Below are 26,444 nucleotides of genomic sequence, written 5' to 3' on the forward strand. Positions count from 1 at the left end.
GAGAATGACATACTGAAGACAGACATTGCTTAACGTCTCATCTGTTAGGTTGGATCTTGAACCATATGAGCAAGGTACGACTTCCCTGAAAAAAGGCTTTACAGTTATACTGTAACAAAAATTCACATATACTTACTGAAATTATTGTTGAATTAAGCCTGAACTGTAGTACTGCTGCTAGCTTACTCACTGGAAATGAAGCAGCAATTGTGCACGACTACAACTATTTATTTAGTTTTAGCAGAACACCCCTTCAGATATTCATTAATCTGCTTTCATCCCAGCTCAAAAATAGTTAACCACTTTCCCCCAAAAAATCCCCCATCGCCTTGTTCTTATTGCACGCAAGTAATGAGCTTTTTTACCTCTGGATTAATAGTGAAAGTTTTAGGTGATTTTCCAACACTAAGAAGATCAAATATTATTTCTTTCATTGCAAAATCCAAACGTTCCTATAAAGGAAAATAGATGGATATGATCATCTCTTTTCTGTTAATATGCATAGTTTAATTTCTTGGCTTTGCACAGGTCCTGGGTATCATGTCTTAAAAGTTTAAAAAAATAAAAAATAAAAAAGTTTAAAAAATATTCCTTTTTTCCTATTTATTCTTATGATTTAATGTTCTTTTTAAAATATAGTACAATTCAACACAGCTCATACCCTGATATGGTTGAACCATTGCTCCTGAAAAAATTCCCAGACAATTCTGCTCAGGTCAAACACATTTCTACAAATGAACTGAACTGTTTTAGATAACTAAAAATTAGTGATAAAAAGAGGAGCCCTAGGAAACAAACATGAACACTGAAGGGTTGTGAGTCCTGCCTCATCCCTGTATGACCAGAAGCAAATCATTTTGGAAGCTGAAGCACAGACAAGCTATCTGTAAGACAGGAAAACATGTCTCTAATCTATAAGGTTGTAGATGAATGAGAGTTTATCTTGTGAGATCATATCCTGCATTTTGATATTAGGATAACAGAAGCACATAAAATAATGTAAATCATAATGCAATACTAACTACACACTACTGCATGCATTGCATATTTTTTCTGTCTACATAGGCTATTCTCCAGGCTAAATATAAGTGGATATTACTGTTCAAATGCTTTGTCCCTTATAAAAATATTATAATGGAATATACTAATTATATTAGTGTATTTTTAATATACATATACACACACACACCCACAACAGTGCAATACAAATGTAAATATTAATCATCATAATGTTCATACACAAGAATTATTGAAGTTTAAGTAAAACAATTTTGCCACTAGTAGAAACAGAATGAGTCATTTCATTTGTTATACATATTTGGGGAAATTCTATTCAAAATATAAGACCATTAATTCAGTGCAAATATTTCAAAAACTAACCTTAAATTTACATTTCTTCCAAATAATGTTCACCCTATTCTTATAGCTCTACCTAGATGTATTCTTACCTGAGCAATGAACTGAATAATCTTCACAAATATATTCAGAGGTGTGTCTCGTGGGACCACACTACGTGATCCTTTTGGAAAAAGTGCTGATACAATGCTCATGAGACGGCTACAAGAATTTAGAAACAAAAAGAAACAAAAAAAAATTTAAAAAACAACTCTTTATAATAGCATAGATGTTACAGTTCAAATCTGGAAGAGTGTGTGGGAATTGCTACTAAATAATACAGAAGCATATGACAGGTAGGACCACCTACAGGAAGTACAGCCCTCTACTGTCATAGGCAACAATATCACAGGTTCATTTATAAAGTGACCAGATCTGCTTTAAACCAGTTAGTAATAGTCAGGAGGAGGGGCAAAACCTGAATGACTATTCCAAATTCTTACGATGTTAATTCCTAAAGAAAACCTCTTCATTTCCAGCCCATATTTGGTGATGGCCACTTCATATCCTATTTGCTCTGGTACTATTAGTGCCTTTTAACTTTAATAAATTTCCTGCTTCTTATCTCTCTGTCCTCTTCTATCCCTGCATATCCCTGCAAAGACAATTGTAGACTCTGTTCTTTCTCCTCGTCAAAGTAATCAAGTTCTTTTGGCTTTCTCTATTAAGATGAAGTCTTTGTTCCCCTGTTTACCTGACTAGACCATCCCTGAGCTGGCTTTAAGGTCTCTTCTGATATCACTAGTGGGGAAAAAAACCCACCAATCAATAGTTTGAAATCCTTTGCATAATGAACTTACCTTTGAGTTACAGTGTTGCTTTCACATTTTATTCTAATAACATAAACCCACAATAACCTATACAAAGATTCCAGTGCAACTCGGGACATTTTGGGATCTTTATTCTGTAAAATAAATGAAAAATACAGTTACTGTTGCCTGTGAGACACTCAGAAAATTCAACTATTACTCTTGTGACTTTTGAGAATATTTTCAAATTTTTTTAACAATGAAAACTGATGTGTTTAATACTGACTACAAGTCTTAATGTGTTTTCATAAAAACAACCCTGTATTGCATATTTCCAATGCTACCTGAATATTTAACTAGTAATTCCAGATTATTTTACACGTCTTTCACTCTGAGAGCAGAGGAGTAACTAAAAAGCAGATATTCCTCTTGAGGTGAGCACCAAGAGTGTATTGCTTCCAAGAACTTTTCTCAGAAAGCCATTGGTAATGAATACCTACTTTATAGCAAACTAACTTATAGTTTGTCTAAAACATTGGAGTAGCTGCTTTGGATCAGGCGCAAAGTCTAAGTCCATCATTCAGTTTATGACAGCGGACAGTAGCAGGTACAGAAGAAAAGAATGCAAAACAGGGCAGGCACACAAGGATGCTTCTCTGGGTGTGCACGCCAGGCTTCACCCAACCTAGCCATTTCCTGTGGGCTGTATTAGTGTTTACTCACTTCCAATGGATTTTTATTGTAACAATTAAGCTAGCTTTTTCTTGAATTAATATAAAATCTCGTGGCATAATTCAGTTTAAATCATGCACCGTATGAAAAACAATTATTTTTTGTCTTAAAGCTGCTACTAGGAGTTTAGCTTTGCTCCTCCTAGCTCTTAAGCTGTAAAACAGTAAGTAACTAACATTCTTTGAACCAACTCCAGCAATCCCTTTTCCAACTAGGGATTCTTGGTGTATTTATAATCTTGAAGTGTCCAGCGAGATTCTTGGAATTAACCATAAGTATGAGCTTATGAACAGAATAAATGATTCCCAGTTGTCAACTTCTTAGGCATTCTCTCAGTTTAAAAAAAAAGACAAAAACACTCAAACAAAAAAATCCCAAACAAAACCAACAAAAAACCAACAAAAGAACCCCAAAAACACAGCTTCCCCATCTCCAGTGAAGTCCTTCTGTTTCAAGACATATCTATATGATGGCTTAAACCTAACTAATTTCACTTTTTGTGGCCTCTACCACAAGCCAATGAGTCAGAATAGCAGCCGACTTTCTCCTCCCAGAACAAGTGGAGTACAATTTCACACAGCGTGTAAAGTGGATCCAAGACCATACTGTTCGAAAAGAGATGGTCTCATCCTTGGTTCCCTCCTCCGCAATGTCATTGCTCCCTTTGCACTGACTCTAGCAGTAAGGAAGTCCAACTCACACCAGTAAGTTGATCCAAATAATTTCATGGCCGTGTCTGTGCAATAGAGTATACAAAGGAGAGTATTTTGGAGGGCTTTAACACGGGTGGATCGTGACTATTGGTTTCAGCAGCAGCTTACTTTAAGAAAGGCTAAAAGCCCATCACAAAATCACAGGGGCAAAAGTGGTACTTCACAGACATATAACATACATGATGGTTTATCAGAATATTAGAGGGAATAACTCAACCCAGTCCATGTCAGTGATAATGCTGTTCTACCCTCCCTTCACACTCATCAATGTGTTCCTGCCATAGCCTCTGAATTAGCACACCTGCAACTAGGCAGCAAGTAAGTTTAGGAAGGTGATCTGGACAAAATCTAACCAGTAAAAAGTTACACCTGTCCCTGGTTAGTATTCAGACAGATAACTGTCCCACTGTGCAGTTAATTTACCAGCAGTGCTACTGTGAGGAAAAAGCAAACGCTCATAATTGTACGACAGGGTGAGACTGTGATAGCTTTGATTTTAATCAACTTAAACAGCAAAAACCATGATATTATTATTCATCATATTTCGTCTACAGGCCAACAGTTCTTGATGTTCAAAGTAGGCTGGTGAATTCATTGGCACATGCATTATCAAAGTCTATCTGAAATGCAGTGTCTAGAACTGAGTAATGCTTCAATTTTCTCACTTCTGATATTCCAAAGGGGAGCTTAATTTACTGGTCCAGAAGAAAACCAAAAATTTACTATTGGCTTTCAATCATCTAATAAAAAAAATTGTATAGGTAGCAGGTATTTTACAACGTGTTAACAATATTCTATTTGTTAGGAGGTTTATCATTCACTATAGCTACTTCTAATTAGTTATGACAAAATTTGCTTCTTTGTTAAAAAAAAGTATAAGGAGGCATTCACCTTTTTAAAAACGTTACAAAATAAATACAGCAGTACTTCTAATTTCTTAAGCTTTGAAAATTTTCATTGTCTCTTTCTATAATTAGGAACTAAATAAATATGTTGGAAGAAAACGGCTTTTTGGGTCTAACTTATGGCACACTTCTTGTACACTTGGTATTAATATGTCAGTATTTCCTCTTCTCTTTGAGATTATTGCAACTAGAATACGGTATATATAGCTGCATAATTCACCAACCTGGCTGAATTTCAGTCTTTTTAGCTGATGCCTGTCAGACTTTAAAGGACTTTATCTGGGTTTTTTTTCAACATAGTTCTGTTTAAAATACTAAAGCTTTTAACATAAATTATATCAGCAGACGATGGAATAAGTGGTCAAGAACTGTATCTCTGTGACAAAACCAAAAAACTAAGAACAAATCTACAGTGGTCTTACATGACACATTAAGATGAGTCAATGAAACATATCCCAATGAAGGCAAGAAACAAAATAGCATTTTTTCCATGTTAGTCAAATGTAGTCACTTACTGAAGAAAGTACTTTTTAACACTGATGTTAAACTTTTCTTCTGTTCTGAACTAAAACAATTTCTACTTTTTAAAACCTGCAAAACCAACAGTGTAAAAGTCTTTCAGGTTAGTGCACTGAAAGTTGTTACAGTAAATCAGTTTCACATTTTTTTATTGTGAAAATGTTTTCAAGTTTGCTCACATGCAAGACACTTTTTGAAATGAATTAACAGAAAAAACCATACATCTGAATAGGTAGTTTACTTCCAGTGGAAACATGCACTGCTGTTCAGGGAAACCAGCTGTGATATTGATACTCAATCTCACAAAGCCACATTTTCACCCCCAAGGAAAAAGTGATATTAGATCATTTTCTGATCTTTCTCCTTTAATCCCTGGCAAGAAAAAAAGATCTTTGAAACATTAGCTATTCTTAGTACTGTTGCTTCTTAACAGTACTAACAGCAGTTTTACAAAGAAAGGAAAGCACAAAATACAACAATTAACATATAAAAAACCAAAACAAAGTATTTACATGAGACAAAGCAACGTTTCACTGAGTTATAACAACATATTAACTCACCTGCAGTGTTTCTATTTGTTTTCTGATACTGTTGTTAGATGGCATCTAAATAAAGCAATGTGAGACAGCAAAACATAACAAACATGAGAATGGAAGGCACATGCATGTTAGATGAAAAAAAGCACAAAAACAACAGATAGCTGTCTAGTAAGGACTCTATTCAGTAGAAATACAGGTTTTGCTACAGTGGCAGAAAACGTTCCTCCATCCTTCAAGGTTTTGTGGTAACAGACACTAAGGTTAAGCCGTGAAAAAAAATTATTCTTTTCCACCCAACAGTGGTGCAGAATTATAGACACTTTCCCCTCCCATTTCAGCAGCTTTCTTAAATGTTCCTTCCTCTCCCCAGAAGAGGTGGTAAGGGTACCACGACAACTCTGCTTCATCCAAGAACCTATCAGCTTTCTGACAAACCTGCTAGAATTAGTCTATCTAAATACTAGTCAAAAAAGTAAGCAAAACGTTTTACAATACTGACCCTGTGTCACTGTCTGCTGAACAAATTCAGAATTTTCCCTACACTACTGTGTGTAAAGAAATGCCCTGCTGGGCTCAATGCTGAAACAGCATCCCAACTGCTTTGTGGGACAAGGCCAGCTATACGTATACCAAGAAACACCCTTTGGTACACTCCCAGTCTAAACTGACTCTTACAACTCACTTATCTGCTATTTGCACTGGTCCAGACCCCTAGGCTCCCTCCTTTCAGCAAGGCTAGGATGTTTTCCCCATACAATAAGCCTGCTTTGAGGATAACTAAAGGTAGTGTGCACTGAAACCTAGTACAAATGGTTTACAAGGGCAATAAATATTGCTAGTACTGGATTAGGATTCAGAGCACTCTCAGGAGCATTATCAAGTACAATGTAGCACTGAAATACTGCAGGGTAAGGCAGGGTAAGAATATACTATGCATCAGGTTCTATGGAGCAACTGCGAAGATGTGAACTTTCATACCATGGCAAATGGGAAATCGCTTATTTCTGTCACCAAAGTGTGACCACATGGTGCTCACTTCTAGGGAAGAGTTTGCACTGGGCACTCACCAGGGAATAAAGCAAGCACCATGAATCCACGACCTACGTTACCTCTTGGCGACTTGCTAATGGACCTGTACTCTTCATAGAATATCCCTGCAACAGAGTCTAAGTGTTGTCGTTATTTCAATTGCTAATTTGTTAATTTTAACTAATACGGCAGGGGTGGATGAACCTTTTCAGTACTCTAAAGCATCTCCCAGTAACTCTCAAAATTACTTTATTAAATAACAAAGACACTAGAAACAATGGATTTGGAATCCTTATTGCATTTTACATATTTAGGTAACTGCAAATAAAATAACTTTAGTCATTAGGAAATCAGGAAATACAATGGGGAAGGGGAAATCTAAAAGACTAAACTGTTGTGAAATTCAGATTTATAAATTAATTAGATTACTTATTACAGAATGCATGCATTTAATTAGCTTCAGAAACAAAGGAAGACATTAATTGGTAAGACACATGAGGACAGTGGGGGTGTGTTTTTCAAGATTAAACTCAACAAAATTTCTGAACAAGGTAGGCATCCAAAAAACCAATAGTATTTGGTGGGCCAAAATAAACCAAGCCATAAAATATCCTAAATAACTCATTAATGGTACAGCATCATAACACTGCAAATTCTGAATTGCAGAAATTCCTATGTAGAATTTCTACTGAATAGAGCCTTACAGTAAATGTGTTAAGCTGTTAGTGGTTAACAAAACTAAGTAAAATATAAAATGCATGCTCAGCAACTACCAGTTAAACTCACTGGCATTTATAGTTTTAATACATCCATTATCAGCAATGGACATTATGCCAGAAAAACGCAACTCCTAGATTGTAAGTATTTTTTTAAAAGCTTTAAAAACAAAAGCAAAAGCAGCTTCCATAAGCAAAATAAACAACAAAACAAAAATCAAGGCAAATATTGCAAAAGAACTGCAACGTTAGATGAAAAATATACAAAAACCCAACAAGCAACAGAAAAGTGTGGAAGATGTCATGAAAACAAAATGACCCTTAAAAAACAATCCAAGCAGCTAAACCTGTTTGATTTTGACTTCATGCTGTTTTATGTATTTTACTAATAAGCTTCAGAATTGTCACTCACACCTAACCAGAATGAATATTGTGAAGGTGGATCAAAGAATTTATTAAAATTATCAAAATCAATACATTAGGCAAAATCATGAACAATGTTAATCAAAATTAAGGAAAGACAATTAATGCTGCAAGAAAGTCACTAAAACAAATCCCTTATTTCTAAGAATCTTGATCTCTTTATCAATCAACTCTTGTTTACAATGCTATCAACTGAAGCCATGAGTTAAAGGGACACTGTAATTTTTATTTGGAAAATATATATCACAGGCTGCAGATATAATCTCTTTTCTGGATTCCCAATTCATTTTCTGTTCCTTCAATAAGTGAACAAGAGAGAAATTTTGCACTTACTATACATTCCACTTAAAGGAGTAGACAAGCCACTTATTTTCTCACATATAATTTGCACATGAAGAATTACAGTTTGTACTTCCTCTGGCATAAATAACGTTTATTAGCAGATACTTCTCCTGCAGATTTGACTTGGTAAAACTGATGGTCCCCAAGGGGACCACATGTATTTCCAGCATTACATAGCATCATAAAAACTTACTACTAAGTTTAATATATTTCACAGTGTCCTTTTAAACAGCGAAATATTCATTGTTTATTTGGCACAAGAATGCTGAGAACATATCGGAATAAATGCTATCGATTTGCAACAGTTCCTGAATTGAAAAGGATTCTTACCTTTAGATGTGACAAACAGTTCTGCAGGAAAACGTGCCAGTTATTTAAAAAAAACTGTTTCTGACTGACACACAACAGGCAGGTGATCAATGGATACAAAGCCTATGAGTAGGGGGGAAAAAGAATTGATCAAATTGCTCTTTGCAGACCTCCAAAGTCTTGTACATTGAGAATGAGACACACAGTCAGTTCTTGTCTCTCACTCTCACAGTTTTAGCATTGCATGGCAGCCCTTCCCCTGCACTAGGACATGCGTGCCAGGCGTGGTGTCCTGGGTATAACCTATGTGCTGTAAGAGCCCGTGGTGTAAGACTCGGGCAGTGGGACCACGGTGAAACTCATGCCCTAGCAAGGCCTGATCTCAAACAAAGACTGTGAGCAGATCTCATCCTTCGCTCTTTCCTTGCAACCACATTGATTCAACTCATGGGGTCCTACATGCTGGGAGGGGGAACTGCCTCTAAGAAGAATATTCAGGAAAAACATCATCAACTCAGTAAAAACCGAGGCAGACCTTAGATTGTCAGAAATGTTGCCTGTCCTCAAGGTCTACTTTTGGTAAGGAATGAAGCACAATTTAATAAAGTCTGTGAATATGTAGACTAGCATGACTTTGCTTTGCTTTAGTAACATAAGATTTGTTTAAAGACCGCATACTTTAACAGACTACATAATGGTGATTAATACCAGATCTGACTGCAGATTATCTTGTTATGGAGCAAAATTAAAGAATGAGGATAAATAGGTAAATTGTAATCTTGATGTAATCTTCTGACTTCATAAATAAAATGACATTGTGAATACTAACATCAGCTACTTTATGTCATTCTTACATAAGGAGTTTAACCATGTACAATGACATATGCTTTATATGCTCAGAATACCAGAACGTAAAGCTCGTCCTTAACATGAAAGTGAGTATAAATCATTTTAAATTCACTTGCATTTACTGAATATGCCAATTGTAATGCAAAATTCAGCTCTACGTTTCCAGCAAAGTGAAGTGAATCAACTTGAAACATGGTTGCCATGGTCCTCAAGAATTACCAAATACTGCATTAATAAGAGATTTAAATCCTTGTTAAGATGCAGTTTTAGGGGAAAAACTAAGATGCAGTCTTAGGGGAAAAAAAAACACAGATATTTATATCCGAAAGAGATAATAAAAAATACTGGAAAAAAGAGAAACAAAGTGTATGAGGAGAGGAGAAAACAGGCAGAGCAGGGCTATTAACAGGCTGCTATTTTGCTGGAAAAGTCTTGTCTGACGCTTCCATCTTCTTCCATCTTTCAATTAAAGATAATTTAAATACACAGACTCCCTGAATGCAAGTTCTTTTTAGAAGAGACGTTAGGTTAAATAACTCTGTGCTAAAACCCACTAAAATAATAAAAAACAAGCATTGATTTCAATACAATCTCACAAGTGAGATAACAGAGCACATATCTTGCACACAAGTTGTGAATTTAATTACACTTCAACTGGGGAGTTAAGATTAAAATTAATACAGCTGTTAGGCTTTTCCTCATATAATGTACTAGCTTAAAAGTCTACGATGAGCAAAATGGAGAAGTTGAAATATTTCTTTAAAATACCAGCGAATGCTTCTTTCTTGAACTCAATTCAAAGGTAGTCTGATAAAGCATCTCCACAAAATTTTTCAAACATGGCACATTCACTTCATTTTTAACAGCCTGTTAAAAAAAATACACGCATAAATGGGTTTGAAAGTTTATACAGGAGGCAATTTAAATACACATTAAATGTCCATGAATTCAAGAACATTGAAAAGTTAAATCTCACATTAGGTTAAGTATTTGAGTGTATTCATCTGAAATATAAACAGAAACATAAGAAATCATGTCATACACTACAACCACGCCACTATTTTAAGAATGTGGCTGTAATCCATACTTAAAGAAGAAAAAGTATTTGCCTCCAACTAATAAATAAAAACGACACTGAAACTCTTTAAAAGCATAATTTCATGTATTTAAAAAAATAACTTTTTTCACTGTTCCCCTCTTCAATGCTCCCCTTTTCTTTTGTGTTCTCCAGTTCTGAAAACGGAAAACTTGGAAACGATACACAGGATTACCAGCCAACCGACCACCTAAGTGGTCTTTGTTCAGCTTTCAGAATTAATGAAACAGATGCATGGAGCCCTACACCTTTTTTACCCACTCTGTCCTTGCATACAGAATAGCCTTCCTTCCACAAACCAGGCAGCTACCTTCTTCATTAAAACCTCTGCAAAACCCCTAAGAGACTGCAAGTCTCTTAGGCTTCTCTCTGGATACCTGTGATAATCCATTTAAACATTATTATCAACCTACTCTTTTATACTGTGTTTCTGCTTTATTTATCAAATTGGGGGGTGGGGTGTTGGAGAGGGGGTTGGCTTTCCTGGAAGAGATCTTCTATACTCGTAATTTCCCTATAATATAAGGTAATTTTTTGTTAGTTTTTATTAGTCGAAGTTATTAAAAGATACGTCATGTCCACCTTGCTAAGAACACACTGAAAACATTCATGATGGGGAAGCATAAAACACAGTGTATAGTATCTCTGTAACGTGTACAAATCCAAAAAGAAAGAACTGAGAAAGTAGTTATGTTTTAAATCACTTCCTACACACACCCAAATTGTTTATCTTTTGCTATTCTTAAGCTATAAGTTAATCAGTACCCCACAAGCTCCACATGAGAAATCAGTCAGTTGTTGCCAGCACCATGCTGTTGCTTTGGGATATAATCTTGGGCTTACAGATCAGCCTTAACTTCCCCACTGTCATCCATCATACCTGCAGGGTCCAAATTAGGTCATATTTTTTAAAAGTGCCTGAATGACTAGGCAAGAGAATGACAGTAAAGAAGTCACAATGCCAAAACCCAACAGCTTCCTTGTCTAAGCAATTTTCTGTATCCAAGACACAGAAAAATCTAGATTCAGCTCCTTCATCTGCTTCAAAAAGATTCAAACTTGCATCTCACATCTTCCAAGATTATGACTAACCCTCTCAACTGCAGCTCAATCTGGGAAGGGGCTCTCTGCTTCTATTTAAGAAGCTCCATTTGTATGAAAAGATTAGAGGCTCAATGAGTCAGAAGGAAAGATCAAGTCTCCCTCACCAACCGGTTAAAGTGCTGATTCAGGCTATGCTTCTAGAAAGCGATCCACAAAACAACTCTGCTCAGCCGGTGTGCGTGCCTCAGCGGTTACTACCGGATGGTCCCAATTCCCAAATGCTGCTTCTGCCTCATTACTGTACGTGCAGTTTTCACTATATTTAAATTATGATTTTGCAAACTAATATTTGTGTTTACCTAAATGCTAAGTACTTTCACTATGCACCCTCACTTCAACAGCCGAGCAAATATGGAGTTCAAAACGACAAATGCGTTCACTTTTTAACAGGACAAGAATTTCTTCTCTAAAAGAGGATAAGTACACCCAGGTAAGATTGAGACTTCAGCCAATAAACAGCTACTACTAACACCACCTTTTTGTGGTTATGCCTTAAGAGGAAAGATTGTCTCTTTTCTAATTTTTTTTTTTTAAAAAACGCAAGGTTGAGACCAGTGAAGGGAGAGAAGCATTTCCCCACGGCTCAGGCAGACCATTTGAAAGAGGACGCAGAGTTCAGAGAGATTATCTTTCTTTTCCTATAAGCTTGCGTAGACAGGATCCCCACCCGGCATGCTAGTCTCTGTAGATCCCATTCTACAAAATGGGATCTACACGTCCCAGTTCTGCATATACAGCAAAATATGCCCCTATAATTGCTTGTAACATAGAGGCATGACCTGTCATTTTTCGGGACAGCATGCCAAACACACTGCAGCCTAGCATTTGCTAATACAACTACCATTGTAGACAATAATCACAGCAAGTATCCATCTTACTATGATGAAACTTTCTGAGCTTGTGGTAAATGGTCAACTTGAGGTATACTGAGCTGCCACAACTTCTCATTGACCTGTTGACCAAGCTTTACACAACCAAGCAAAGCAGCCTGGGAGGAAGGGGGAGAACCTGTCTGGACTGAAAGCATTCTCACAAGCAGCGTTACAGGCACTGTACATCCAACAGTGTGATGCTATCAAGGGTTTCTTCTTGTTCATGGTTGCTGAGTAAAATTTCTGGCTCTAGATTTAGAACATATACAGGAAATGATTGACGGCTCTTCCACTTGAAGGATGACATCTAGTTGACTTTCACGTCTATGAACAATTTTTATTTAATTAGCCAAAACCTACATTCTTCCTTCTTGCATAGGAGTTCACATTCTCTCTATAGGATTGTAAAAATGTTACATATCTCAGTTTATTCTAGAAAGAACTTAACAGATTTCGGCTAATAAAGAAAAGTCAATGGGACCCTTGAGTGAACAAATATTAAACCAAGGAAATATCAAATTTTTAGAGCAAGAATAAGATTATACAGTGCTCTGGTGATAAAAGGGTCTAGAAAACAGACAATTTTAAGTAGTTCTGAAAAAAGATTGGAAACTAGCTAATATACAAATCACATGACACATTTCCCTTTAAAAGGTTATGTAGGTGCTTGTAATTTACTTAATAGTCTTTTTTAAATCTGTAAAAATGTAATATTGTGAGGATTAATGCAAGCAATTTTAACAATGAGAGCCCAATTGAAAGTGAGGGGAATAGCAGGGGGGGAAAAAAAAATAATATACTTACAGCAGCCACAGGGATGAGAATTTCCACAAACAAACCAGCAAGTGCATGTTTTATATCTTTATCTTTTACTTCCAGGAAGTATTGAGCACATTCCTTAGTAAGGAAGCATTAGAAAAGTGTTTAGAAAAAAGACGACAAATGTCACTATGCCATAAAACCCACTAGCAGTATCACATTAATTGCCAGTTGGAATTTAAAACATGCAGTGTATTTAAGTTAGTCTTATATTCCTTGACAATATCAACTTTACAAAACATTAGAAGCTTTAAAACCTGTTTCCCCAGCAATTAAAAAGAAATTGAAAGGAGAATATTTATAATACCAGCTAGCTATTTACTTTCTACTCAGAATATAGAGTATTCAGAATATAAAAGAATATAAATATGCAGTTTTTCTCAGATTATTCTGAAGTTTCAAAAAAATAAACGCTTATCTCTATTGGAATTATTAAAACATAAATTTTTTTTTTTATATACTCATTTTCATTTTCAAGATGACCTTGATGGAAAGAAAATTTTACAAAGAAATAAATAATCCATTGTCCTGGTTTCGGCTGAGATAGAGTTAAATTTCTTCCTAGTGCTGTGTTTTGGATTTAGTACCAGAAGAATGTTGATAACACACTAATGTTTTCAGTTGTTGCGAAGTACCCTGCTAGTCAAGGACATTCAGCTCAAGAAAAACAAAACAAAGCAAAACAAAACAAGCGTTGGGAGGGAGCACAGCCAGGACAGCTAGCCCAGCAGGCCAATGGGGTATTCCATACCATGTGACGTCATGCTCAGTATATGAATGGTAGGCGTGTTCCAGGAAGTACCGATCGCGACTTGATTATCGGTCAGCGCAGGCGGTGAGCAATTGCATTGTGCATCACTCATTTTGTGTATTCTATCACTATCATTATTATTTTCCCTTTTCTGTTCTATTAAACTGTCTTTATCTCAACCCACGAGTTTTTCTCACTCTTACCCTTCCGATTCTCTCCCCGTCCCACTGGGGGGGTGGGGGGAGTGAGCGAGCGGCTGCGTGGTATTTGGCTGCCTGCCAGGTTAAACCACGACATCCATACATATGTATGCACACTCTACTATACCAAACTGACCACTCTGGACACAATCTAAAGAACCTATGTATATGTTAGTTTTTTCAGGATTGAGATCAATGTCAATGGTTGTTAAATAGCTCTAACAAAATTTATGACCAAGTTGCAATAACTTCAGTTACTGTAGAATGGGCGAGTTATTCATTAAGACAATTTTTAATCCACAATCAGGAGAAGCAAACAAAGAGATTTTAAGTCTCTCTGAAAATTAACTGAAGGTTTTTTTTAAACAAAAGTGTTTCTTGGCATCTCAGCTGTTAGAAAAAGATGTATCAAGTAATTTTTTTTCTTTAACCCACTGCTTTCATAAAGAAAGAAAATTATTTGATTGCTACCCATTTTCATTTAGTCTTGAATAAATTCATATATTACAGGTTTGCCACATTACCAAGACAATTGAGAACAGGTTGTCATTATGCTCGGTACTCACAAACTGCAGAGACACAAATGATTCATACCTCTGAGAACTTATGAACTAAACAGAAAAAGATGAAGGACGACACACAAGTAGAGTGAGCGACTGATCACAGCAAGCATCATTGTAGCTTCACGACTTAATCAAAATTATGTTCATTTCAGTTTTCTGTAATATTCATTTACCTGCATGAACTGAAATGATGCTTCAAAATCCTCCACGGGATACATCTTTACTCGAAAAAACTTCATTCCCATAATCAAACTGATGATACTTTGTACTATGTGAGGACTCTGTTCTTTTTGTCGCAGTTCTTTTAATTCAGTGACAAACTTCTTCCTAACAGCTTGAAACCTGAACAAGGGATATAGATGGTAATTATTTGCATTCTTAGTTACTTTTATATGATGCCTATAATTTTGAACAGATTTCTTTAGTCCATTAATGATAACAGCACCTACAATAAAAGAAACACAAGCAAGATGAACCCTGATACTTAAAATCCAGGCATTTAAGAGTGCTTATGATGATCAGCACATTAGAATATACTCATTAACTGAACAACAACTATTGACTGATACCAGGCCTCCCTTCCCTGCACCTACAAGTTGACAGCAAAGCAATTCAGAATTCTACTAAAGGCTATTTCTTGATTTGTTCAAATTTATTGTGATGGAACATGAGACGGACACGCCAGACTACACCTGACTACACTTGACACTTAAGGGATTAGTTACCGGAGTCACTAATAAAAGCTGTTATATTAAATTCTCTTTTTTCCCCAAATGCAAGAAGAGTCAGAGACTCAACTTACTTTGATTGAGCAAGAACCCCTGTCACTTCTGCATATAAGTCTGCAATAATATGCACATTCCCAGTGTTGGTTCCTGAATACCTAAAGAGAAAAAAAAAGGGGGAAAAAAAAAAAAAAAAAGGTGTTGAATACAACTTTGTTCTTCTAAACCCCAAGCGTGTTCTCAATTACAAACAAAAAGTTTGTTCCATAGCAAGGTGGATTATTACCATAAAAACAATGAAAGTCAAGCATAAAACGCATGGATGAGATTTAAAGTGATGTGATTTCATTGAGTGGACATAAGAGACATATTCTGCATAGGAAGTTTACTATAGTTATCCAAACTCGGACTTTTCTTACTCTGGTTGGCTATGCAAATAATTCTGTATATTCTAAGCAAAGTAAACTTGGCATTACATTGAACACAGCTGTGTTCTTTCAAGGTATGTTTTCAGTTTAAAGATATCAATAAGTGTTCATCTACAGTATTATCACCAACATGTTACATGTGAGGCAAAGGAGAACAATCACAACAATCAAGCATAGGCTGGTAATACACACAAAATACTTTGAAGTGCACAAGTGAAACTTACCCTTCCTTATGTTTAAAGTGCTTAAAAGCCAAGTTTAGAACTTCATGTACTAAAGGATCTGGCACTGGATGAACAGGTATCTGAAATGCAGATATCATTTTTATGTATGTAACTATGCATGTACATATACACATATGTACGTATGAAGTAAATAAACAGTACTGTGAGATGCCCTGTAGAAATCTCTCCCACTACTGTCAAAGGTCATGTCCTTTGTTGGCATACGATATCAAGTTAATTCTGCAATATATGAACATTTACACAACCTGTATTGACATTCTCTTCAATTATTTTGCATACTGGCTTTTAGGGATTAAATTCATAATAAAATAAACAACAGTAATGTAAACACTATGAATTTGTCATCAAAATTCATCAGACTAGGTTAACTATACATCTTTCCACACTTTCTACCTTATGTGGTGTTACTGATACAGATTTAACCTCAAAATGCAATTCATCTCGATAGAAAGGAAGACAAAACCAAAAAATAAGAATGCAGAAGAGGTGATCATCTCCATTTTTTACTTTCTACAGATGAAAGCAACCAAAACATATAAAAATCTTCCCAGCAGTAAGAAACAATTTGGTGAGAAACCAAAACCAAGCATTGATTAGAAGGCTCTTTTTTACTGAAGTTCTCTTTGACGTCACCACTTTTCTCAGGTTTAAAAGAAAACGTTTGCTTAAAAATCAAATGTATTCTTTAAAAAAAGCACTATATTTAACTATGAAGTCATAGTATCTTTAAAATTTCAAAGCAATTTAGGTGGGGACTAGGATAATCCTGCTAAACATTACTGCTTAAGAGTAATTAAGATTTTCACTAAAATATATTAGAAGAAAAGGTTACTGTCTTGTCTACAGAAAATGAAGCACTTACTGCTTGAGAATTTCATACTCTTCTGCATCAGGAAAGCTATTTGTCCAAGAACTTCCAGTTACTGGAACTGGCTATTTACATGCATATTTATACAATGAGTAATATATAGTCATTTAAGCAAAAAATTTTTGTTCCTACATAGGTCATGTTTGTCACCCTCTCTCTGGTTGCTCTGTGCATATTACAGAAAGGGCTGGATCACACCCTTTGCACCCTCTAAAAACAGTTTATAAGATTTAAACAATGATAGGGCTCCCAAGAAGACAGGAAGATGGATGTCATGTGAATTTAAATACGTTTATTGATAAAAAGCCATCCTTTCTGCGCTTTATGTGACTGCCTAATTGCAGATTCACATTACAGGCAGAACATACAAACCCTCCTTTAGATAACTTTTACTACTAAATTGACTGAAGGACTCTTTTAAGTGGTGTATCTATGTTTAGTGGCCCATTGCAGGTCTTTAGCAGAGGAAAATATCCTTATCAAAAAGATACCTATCTTGCCTGGAGTACAAGCATGAGAGGCTCACCAAGCATTACAGGAGTCACCACAGACTCTCTTCAAGACCAAAACTTTGGCACCTCTCCTGACATCTGAATCACTGGCAACATGTACTCTACTCAACAGAAAAACTAGTACCAGTTCAAAATACAGAAGCTACCCATACAACCCTGCAATCCTAAACAACCTATTCCATTTCCCTTTTTCTTTAGCACTGATAGAAAATTTAGGCAGGGAGAGAGCATGAAATAAAGACTTTCTGTAAAGCCGTAACATAAGAGAGTTTGATGGTTTTAATACTGTTCTCTGCATCTCTGTGCAATGCAGTATAGGAATATCACTTTGGATGATTGGTCAGTGTCTCAGGGAAGGATAGGCAACTCTTGTTTTACTGTTTTCATTTTTCCCTATATCACAAACATGCCACACACAACCACATAAACACAAATTTCCTACAAATTACTTGCAAACTAAACCACAGTCCTTGCTTTACTTAGTACAGAAAGCCATTTAATTTTCATGTGCCTAAATATAAAAGACAAAAACTACTTAAGTATTTGAAAAATGAAATTTGCTCAAGTCTGTTTCATGTTTCAAACCCTTTCTTACAGTAATCTTTTTCTCCTCTCAAAAGGTGCAAGGAAAAAATGCTGCTACTTGAAGCCAAACTCTATCCTCTTGTCCATATACCAATGCAAATTTTATATTAACAGAAATCGTACGTGTTAACATCATCTAGCACTACATTATAAGGCAAAGCAAAATTACCTACCCTTTCTAATTTTCTTAAGACATGACATTTTAATCTTGTCATTCAATGATTTCACACTGTATTTCAAAAATGTTTAAGCAGTCAAAAGGCACTAAACATAAATAAAATGTTATTTTCTACAGTTTTGCTTTTTGCAGTACATCAGCAGCTTTGACTTAGTGGATCCAAGACATGTGAACTGAGATAATGCAGGCATGTAAAGAAAAGACAGGAGAGGCCAAAGGCTTTATGCAACTGAGAGCATAATTACAGCCTTGCATATGCTTATCATATATATGCTCCAGTTTTTAATACAAAAATTTAACGGAGATGATCAAAACTGACATTAAAAGAAAAAGGTTAAAAATTTGCCAAAGCAAAAGAGCTTACCTGTTTCAGAACCTCTATTAAAACTAAACAAAAAATGAAATCTACAGCTAAGTCCCTCCTTTCAAGTAGATAATCTCTTTCACGTTGTTGGTCATCCCTAAAATAAGAAATCAAGAACACACGTATCATACACAAGACTGAACACAAATATCAAAGAGAAGGGGTATACCTGTCTTTCATGTAATCATTGTTGCACACGTATATAAAATGGATGGTTAGAAAGACTTTGGGATTTGGTGCAGCACTGACATCTTGCCCCCTCCTAACCAAAACAATTCAAAAATGGGACAAACTAGCTCGGAATTATCAGCGTCCAACTTCCTTCTGTATATCAACCCCAAAATCATTAAGGCACTGCATGCATATCATCTACGCAACTTAAATACACTACCTCAAAGAAGCGCATGCTCTTTCTATACAGATTTAGGTAATGACAGATCCAAATACAGAATACTTGTCAAAAAAGTACAAAGCACCCATTTTCTTACAAGAAAGCACACAAAAGTCAAACAGACTTTTGCAAGGAAAACTCTTACCCCTTTGATTTTGTGCTAGATCGAGGTCTATATTCATAAGATTCATCTTCTGTTCCATTTTGACGCCTGTACCAGTCAAACAAGGTGCGTAATAAGGAGGGGAGACAGTGCTCTGCTACTGAGCTCATAGAGCTTATCAACTGAAAAAAATTAAGAAAAATAGTTTAGCATGATAAAGCAGTCTAAAAATCCTAGAATTATAATCATTCTTTCAGATTGGTATTTAACATTAAAAACTGTGTATCATATAATTTTACCAAATGGCAACTTTATGTATCATTTTCATCTAGGACAACTGCTGTAAATATGACACTCTAAGTCAATTATTATGACAAAGCTAAGCAAAGTGTTCCAAAGCTCACAGGGATCAGAGAATCCTAAATTTATACAGATAACCCATATAAAACCCTTAAGAAAACAGCAGAGATTTTAGGATGTCCCTGAATGTTGCCATATGTATCTCCGAAGTATACATACTTTTACATTACAAATGACAGATAAGAGATAACCCTCCTAAACCTTCCAAAACATGCTTCTTTGGTTATTATACAAACAAAAAAAAGAGCTTTTTAGATATTCTACTCTACTTTTAATACATTTGACTGTCTAGATCTCAAGCTATATTTATTTTCAGCATAACTCCCCTATCTACTGCCCCCTTTCAGAAAACCCATATGAGTCATAAAGTTATCCATGAAACAGTGGCAATAGAAAGCATTATAGAATGAAGACCTTAACATGGTATGAAACTTAACTCCCGCGGCTTCCTTAACTTAGACAGAGCTCATCAGTGGCCAGGCTTGGAGAGGAGAAGAATGACTGGAGAGAAGGACAGCATAAAGCAGCTATAAACTCCCTGCTGGGAGGCAGCAGGGAGCAAGCCCATCCCCAAAACACTGGCTGGAAAAGAAGAGTTACCGCATTGCTCACTGATGCCACATATTAATTACCTCTTGCATCTTCCAAATAAGAAGTTTCAATAGAAGCCACCCTCATGCGATAACTTATCTATTATTCACTATTCTGGAAAACCAAGATAACGTCAATGCCATTGTTTCTTTGTCCTCATTTGAAGCATCTTGGTTTTTCAGGTTTGTGGAAGGGATGGGGGCAGGTTAACCATAAGGAATCATCAGAAGGATTTCTTTCAACCATCTGAATACTCTACTCAGCTTGTTAACTAGTCAGCTATTCAAGTCACAAGAATTAAGTAGTAGTATTGACTTTCTGAAAAATCCCTGAATTATACAGACAAGTGGAGAAACTTCCTGAAAATAAGTAAAATCATATTCTGTGAATTAATAAAATGTTACACCCCAGTATACAATACAAACTGCATATATTCCAAACCTGACGAGGAACTAGGTTTCCCTAAGAAATTTTTATTAGACTAATGAGATTATGTTTTTCTTATTATGTCTGACAATAGGACACCCACTAACAAGGGATGCAGTGGAAAAACTAGGCATGCCTACTGCAGGAGAAGCACGCACGTTGAGCTAACTGCACAAAAAGGTGAAGGCAGTTATTGCAGGCAACACAAAAAAATACAAAGTATTTTAAACACAGAAAAGAAACAGAAGCTAGAAATGATGTGTAGGTTTGCTATAGTGCCTCACAGTTTAGAACAAATGCTAAATTTTGAGAATAGCTTCATTCTTATACTAATATATTCTGAAATCTTTATGACTTGCTTTGGAAACCAAGCATGTTGTAAGCTTGTTCCTTGTACTCCGATATCCATACAAAATAAATACCCAGTCAACCAACCAACACATATCAGACTTCTAGAAGCGGAAAATATAAACAGCTCAATTTTACCACTGCAAAGTAATACTATGATCTGAAATAAAGCAGTGCATGATGAAATGGAACGTGTACAAATTAAGATGTTGCTCAAGAGAATTTTCTGATGTGGCAGAAGTCTGACAAACTTCCTTGGAAAAAAAACAACAGCGAAAACTTGTGAAGAGGGAGAGGACAAGAGGAAAGAAAAATTATGAGGAAATTTGAAACACTTCTGAGCTAATATTAAAACTATCAACCTTTAGAAAGAGGAAGCAGCATAAAAAAAGAACTCAAAAGACTAATTTGTATTGATAAGACTTCGAAAAATCTTCACTGAGATTTTACTGGCAAGAAATGCCTGCTACTTGCATCAGCTTGGGGTACTCAAACATCTGTTGACCTCACTAGCATTCTCCAGCCATGAACAGAAATCACATGTTAAAAGCATTAATATATTTTGGGAAAAAAAATTATTCAAAAGCCAGAAAGAACAAACCCTCCTCATGAGTTACTAAACTGAAGGTATTAGACTCAGCATAAAATCACCAGTGTAACTGGTACTGGTAAGCCTTAGAACGAAAGCTAAAGCTAAACTTGCCGAAGAAGGGATCTATCACCAACCACAGCAATCCAAAATGTTTTGCCTTCAGAATTTACTGTCAATTTTCATACCCCAAATAACCTAAACACTGGGAAAATACATTAATTTCTCTTTCTCTAAAAATAACAAGTTCTCTTTCTCTAAAAATAATGATATATGCAATACGTGGCACAGAGCTACGTTCATACAGGAACTACACACACAACAGGACAGGAACAGATTAAGCAAACACTCAAGTCACCCTGTGCTGTCAATGTAAAATGCCCCCACAAAGCACTTCTACTCCTCTGCCCTCCTTCTGAACTGATGGGTTTTTTAGTAGAAGAAAAAGAAGAAAGCTGCATTTTAAGCTTTACTAAGCCTTTTCCTTAGGTTTTCCTGCAAGTTTACAGTATATTAATACCACTACCACTCATAAACTTCCAGCAGTTGGGCAATTTACATCATCTTCCACAGACACAAGCTGTATCACATGCATTAAAAAAATTGTCATTGGTAAAGTGCTAAACCCAGAAACTACTGGCATTATGAAGCATTTTCCTCTTGAAATGAAAAATCAGTTTTACATTATAATTATTTATTTCCTGCCAAGTTTTGCATCCTTAACATTTTAATGAAAAGGCACTGAAATTATCAGGAAGATGAAATCTTTGCTCATATTACATAGCTGCTAAGCAGAACATGAGCTATATGCTTATTCTTTTTATTTAAAATGATTACCATATTGCTTGGATACTAAATTCAAGATCATCTTCTATAAAAAGTATAAGAAAACCCTTTTATTTTAGCATTAAATTATGCCTAGGTTGAAAGCAGCAATCCAGACAAAGACAGATCCTGTAATGCCCAAGAGGACAGGGCTGAACCAGTCATCATGACATACATTCCTCAGAACGAAATGCAAAGTGTGCTCCAGTCTTAAGGGCCATAACGCATTGCTAATTGCTGCACTTAACATATCCAACAGCACGCTGAGAGGTAAGGAGAGAGAGATGCAAAATTATAGTAAGACGCTAGAGCCCAAATTCCAGCTATGGTCAAAATCCTGATCCTGAAAACATTGCTCAAGTTGTGCCTAATCACAAACAAGCCTGAACCCCAGAGACACATCTGCTTTCAGCAAAGTCACTGAGATGGCCAGGATACACTTCTGCATGATCATAAAGTTTTGGTGTCTTAGGACAAGAGTAGAAAATTGCCAAGTATGATTCCTACAACAAACAAAACAAAAAAAATACAAGCTATTTCAGTTTCAAGCTGTACAAGCAAAAATATTTTAAGAAATGCAATATATGCTCTATAAAAAAATTCCTCTCCGGTAGCTTCTTGATGCGCTGGGAATGATAAAGCGAAATCACTGGTACTAAAATGCTAAAATTTTTAACAGTTTAGAAGTGTATCAACATAAAAATTTCCTAAACATTCCTATACTATGAAAGAGTTAGAAATACAGACAATAAACATGAATAAATCGAGCAAAGAGTTATTCCAGGTACAGTTCACTTATAGTAAGTGAAACAGAATAGCCTCACAGTGCGACTATATACTCAGCAAAGGGCAAAGAAATATTTTGAATCTACCTCATGCCTTCTGCCATAGAATCAAAAAGCCCTCAGTAAAAGCCATGTTACTGAAATTAACACTATTTGCTTATAAAAGCAGAACCCCAAACACTGAAACAGTAAGTGATATAGGCTGAGGTTACACAAAGCCTGTTAACAGGAATAGAAATAAATTCTTTTTGTCCCTTACCATATTTCAGCATCTTTCCTACAGCAGCTTTCACTGCCACCTTCAAATGATTAATCTATTCTAGCAGTTTCTTACTATCATAATCTACAATGGAAAATAAAGTCTAACTAACATTCAAGGTCTAAATCTTCTGACACTGATTCAGATCTGGATGTTCCAAGTCATTACAACAGTGGAACCACTCTTCTGCAAAAACAGAGGCCACCTTAGTCCAACAAAAACTGCTTTCAATTACATGTCTCCTACCTGATCAAACTGAAGATCTTCACCTCTTTGAAGAGATCTGGACAAGAGCTTTTCCTGTAAAAAAAAAAAAAAAGAAACATGAATTTCACAATGCAATCAACTTATCAAAGATAGATTTCTTCTTTCTCAGTTATATTACAGAACAAAGAACGCACTTTTAATGTCAGTACTTGCATTATTTTTCAGCTAGAACCATTTCTGAAGATGGGAAGAATACAGATCTAAAATTAACTAGGTAGCTTAATAGTAATAAGGTTAAAGACTGACAAATAGAAAATGTCAAACGTCACTCCCAAACAGCAGGGCCTACAGCAGTGTGCTCAACAAAGATAGCTGGCAGTGGGTGCCAAGTGTAACTTAGAAGGAAAGTCATTCCCATCTGAATTAACAAGCACATTCATGTTCATGTAAGGCAGTTATTGTAAGCTACAAGAATGAATTTTAAAATGCCTCAAAAAGGCAGAGACAATTGTTCAATGCATTTCCAATCTGTGCCTCCCCTGAACTGCAATGAAAAATAGTTAGAAAACCTAGACCAGGAAAAGGAGAATATCAGTAATAACTTGCTTTACATTTGAAATAACTTTGTAAGGGTCAGAAAAGATGCAATATTACTAGAATTTAATTATTACAATATTTCATTGCTACCAGTACTGATGTAGTAGGTACAGTATCTACTATTCCATACTGCTTGCTTCTGTAATTCTACTGTTCGCTTCTGTAATTCTAAACAATGAAGACTTGTTGCTTAGAAGTTAGGTAATTAGCAGGTGTTGTGTTTGCAGGTGTGTAGAATTGTAACTAGTCTAAATCGTGTATCCTGGAAGCATTGTTAGACTCTAGTGAAGAATAACCTTGGAAACTATAAACAAACGTGGTCCAAGCATGGCTCAGGGACAAATTGCGACCCTATAAGGTAAAGAAGAAATAAGTTCATGAAGAGTTCACTACCCTGTCGACCACCAGAGACCACCCGAGACCCTCAAGAAGACCCTAAAGGCTTTAGTGCGCATGCGTTTAAGATGATGTAATATTATAATTAGTTCTCAGAAATGTAATGAATATGTAAAAGAGAAATTTAAAATATGTATGAAAAGCATGGATATAAACAGAAAGGTGATTAGACCAGGTGTGCTTGATTTGTGGCAAGTCCACCGAGCACCCAGGCCTGAATAAAACAATATCTCTCCTGAGCGTGTGGAATTGGTTACTTGCACGCCTGGCATGAATCCGCTTTTCGGACAACAGTACCATAAGACATACTGCACTGTTAAAAGCAAAATTAAATTATATTCCTGACAAAATAATTTAGTGAGAATTAAAGCATTAAGAAAACAAAACACTCATGGCACTGAGGCACATGGTTTAGTGGTGGACTTGGCAGTGTTAGGTTTACGGCTGGACTCAATGATCTTAAAGGTCTTTTCCAACCTAAAGGATTCTATGATTCTATGAACTGTAATAGTAAGGTAATAGTAATTCTTACTAGTCACTGTTGAGATTACCAAATTACACAGTTACAAGAAATACAACTTCTATAGTCTCCTACTAAGGTATCCTGGAAAGTAAAAAAAAAGAAAAGGGGAAGGGAAAAAAAAAAAAAAGGGAAAAAAAAAAAAGAAAAAAAAAAAGAAAAAAAAACCAAACCCAAAAAGACTAAGTCCCATGTACTGGCTCTGAGAGTCAATGGTTTACAGTAAGCCAAGTGCCGAATTAACAGCTTTAAGGGCGTACTACAAAGCAGTAAGATACATAAAGATGTGATCAGCATTTCTTGCTACTTACAGAAATTTTAAACTACTTTTCACCTCATTTTGTCGAGGAAGGTAGAAAAAGTACTTAAGGTAAGTACGCACATTAGATTGCAGTAAGCAAATAAGAGCTTTTATGGAGCAAATTAAGTCAAGTAGTAAGCTAGAAGAGCTGTTAATTTGCCTGGTCTGGGATGTAAAAGGAGGTGTCAGCGGTACTGATAGCCAGTACTGCTCTCAACAGGTTGTGCCCCAGCTAACACAAAGTAACTGCTCAGTAGTTTAGTAAGAGACAAAGCCCATGCTGTCAGGCTGTTGACAAAAATTTAAAAAGTCAATATTGCTTGGCATTTAACACTTGCAAGGCTGCAACTGACAGGCTCTATGTTAAACAGATACAAATTGGGATTGCATGCACCAAGTCCAAGATTCGAACTGGCAACTTATTTTTGCTTGTCCTAATCGTAATCTTGAAAACAGGAGACAATTTCTGGCATTTTCTGCTAGGAGTGCAGCTGTATTTGGTGTTCAAAAGGACACTATCTCTGGCAACTATTACAGCCTCTGAAAACTTGAATTCAACCTTGCCCAGGCAAAAAGCATTCACCTACTCTGAAAGTATAACTTGAAATAATACAGGTACCAATTCACAAGTCAGACCATTTTCACTTTCTATAATCCAAAGAAATCCACTTAATTGTCTAAGAAAACACTGTCATTTATGTACACTTCCAGTATGTCTAAATAAAAAATATTTTTAAAAAGAAGGTGGTTTCAGAAAATGCATTTAACATTCTGAAATAGTTCTATTTGTTCATTGACTGATGTATTAGCCAATGTTCTTTCACTGGGTATTCACAAGCAAGGGGGAAAAGGTTTCAGATACCGGCAAATAAACACTTTTTTGAATCTTACAAATTCATATAATTTTACGTGTTAAGTATTTTCAAAATACTGTTATGAGAATTGACATTTTGCAGCAGATACCAAAAGCTCCAGAGAGCACTTGCAAATCAGAATTCACTTTTAACTAGAATTCCTCCCTCCCCTTTTTTTATTCACTGTAGGTGAATTCATGTTATCTGTACTATGCTTTTAGATAAACTGCACAAATAATTTTAATCTTATCTATAAAGCAGAAACATGAGAAATGTTCCACCCTATATAAACACCGTATACTGCTGAATAAGCTGAAGGAAAATAACTAGAAAAATATTTCCTGAGAAGATGGAGAAGTGAA

The 26,444-nt window shown here is 35.8% G+C and overlaps 1 protein-coding gene across 19 annotated transcripts in view; it reads right to left on the reverse strand.

Moving 5' to 3' along the window:
* Positions 1-26,444, reverse strand: part of FRYL (FRY like transcription coactivator) — a 185,662-nt gene that overhangs the window by 75,721 nt on the left and 83,497 nt on the right. For 14 of the 19 annotated variants that reach the window (XR_012673492.1, XR_012673491.1, XM_075149039.1 and 11 more), the window contains 13 exons: positions 23,454-23,507; positions 19,067-19,206; positions 18,531-18,627; positions 16,003-16,082; positions 15,428-15,508; positions 14,799-14,967; positions 13,097-13,189; positions 9,989-10,087; positions 8,393-8,494; positions 5,574-5,618; positions 2,196-2,299; positions 1,449-1,557; positions 366-452 (listed from right to left, as the gene is read on the reverse strand). Coding sequence is in view for 17 of the 19 variants with exons in the window: in XM_075149039.1 (XP_075005140.1) it covers positions 366-452; positions 1,449-1,557; positions 2,196-2,299; positions 5,574-5,618; positions 8,393-8,494; positions 9,989-10,087; positions 13,097-13,189; positions 14,799-14,967; positions 15,428-15,508; positions 16,003-16,082; positions 18,531-18,627; positions 19,067-19,206; positions 23,454-23,507 (1,260 nt within the window). In the remaining 2 variants the exon portion in view is untranslated. The remainder of the gene's footprint in view (positions 1-365; positions 453-1,448; positions 1,558-2,195; positions 2,300-5,573; positions 5,619-8,392; positions 8,495-9,988; positions 10,088-13,096; positions 13,190-14,798; positions 14,968-15,427; positions 15,509-16,002; positions 16,083-18,530; positions 18,628-19,066; positions 19,207-23,453; positions 23,508-26,444) is intronic. The other 5 variants (XM_075149041.1, XM_075149046.1, XM_075149033.1 and 2 more) reach the window with 2 other exon arrangements.

This window comes from Calonectris borealis, chromosome 4, assembly GCF_964195595.1.
Source record: "Calonectris borealis chromosome 4, bCalBor7.hap1.2, whole genome shotgun sequence".
Classification (NCBI taxonomy): domain Eukaryota; kingdom Metazoa; phylum Chordata; class Aves; order Procellariiformes; family Procellariidae; genus Calonectris; species Calonectris borealis.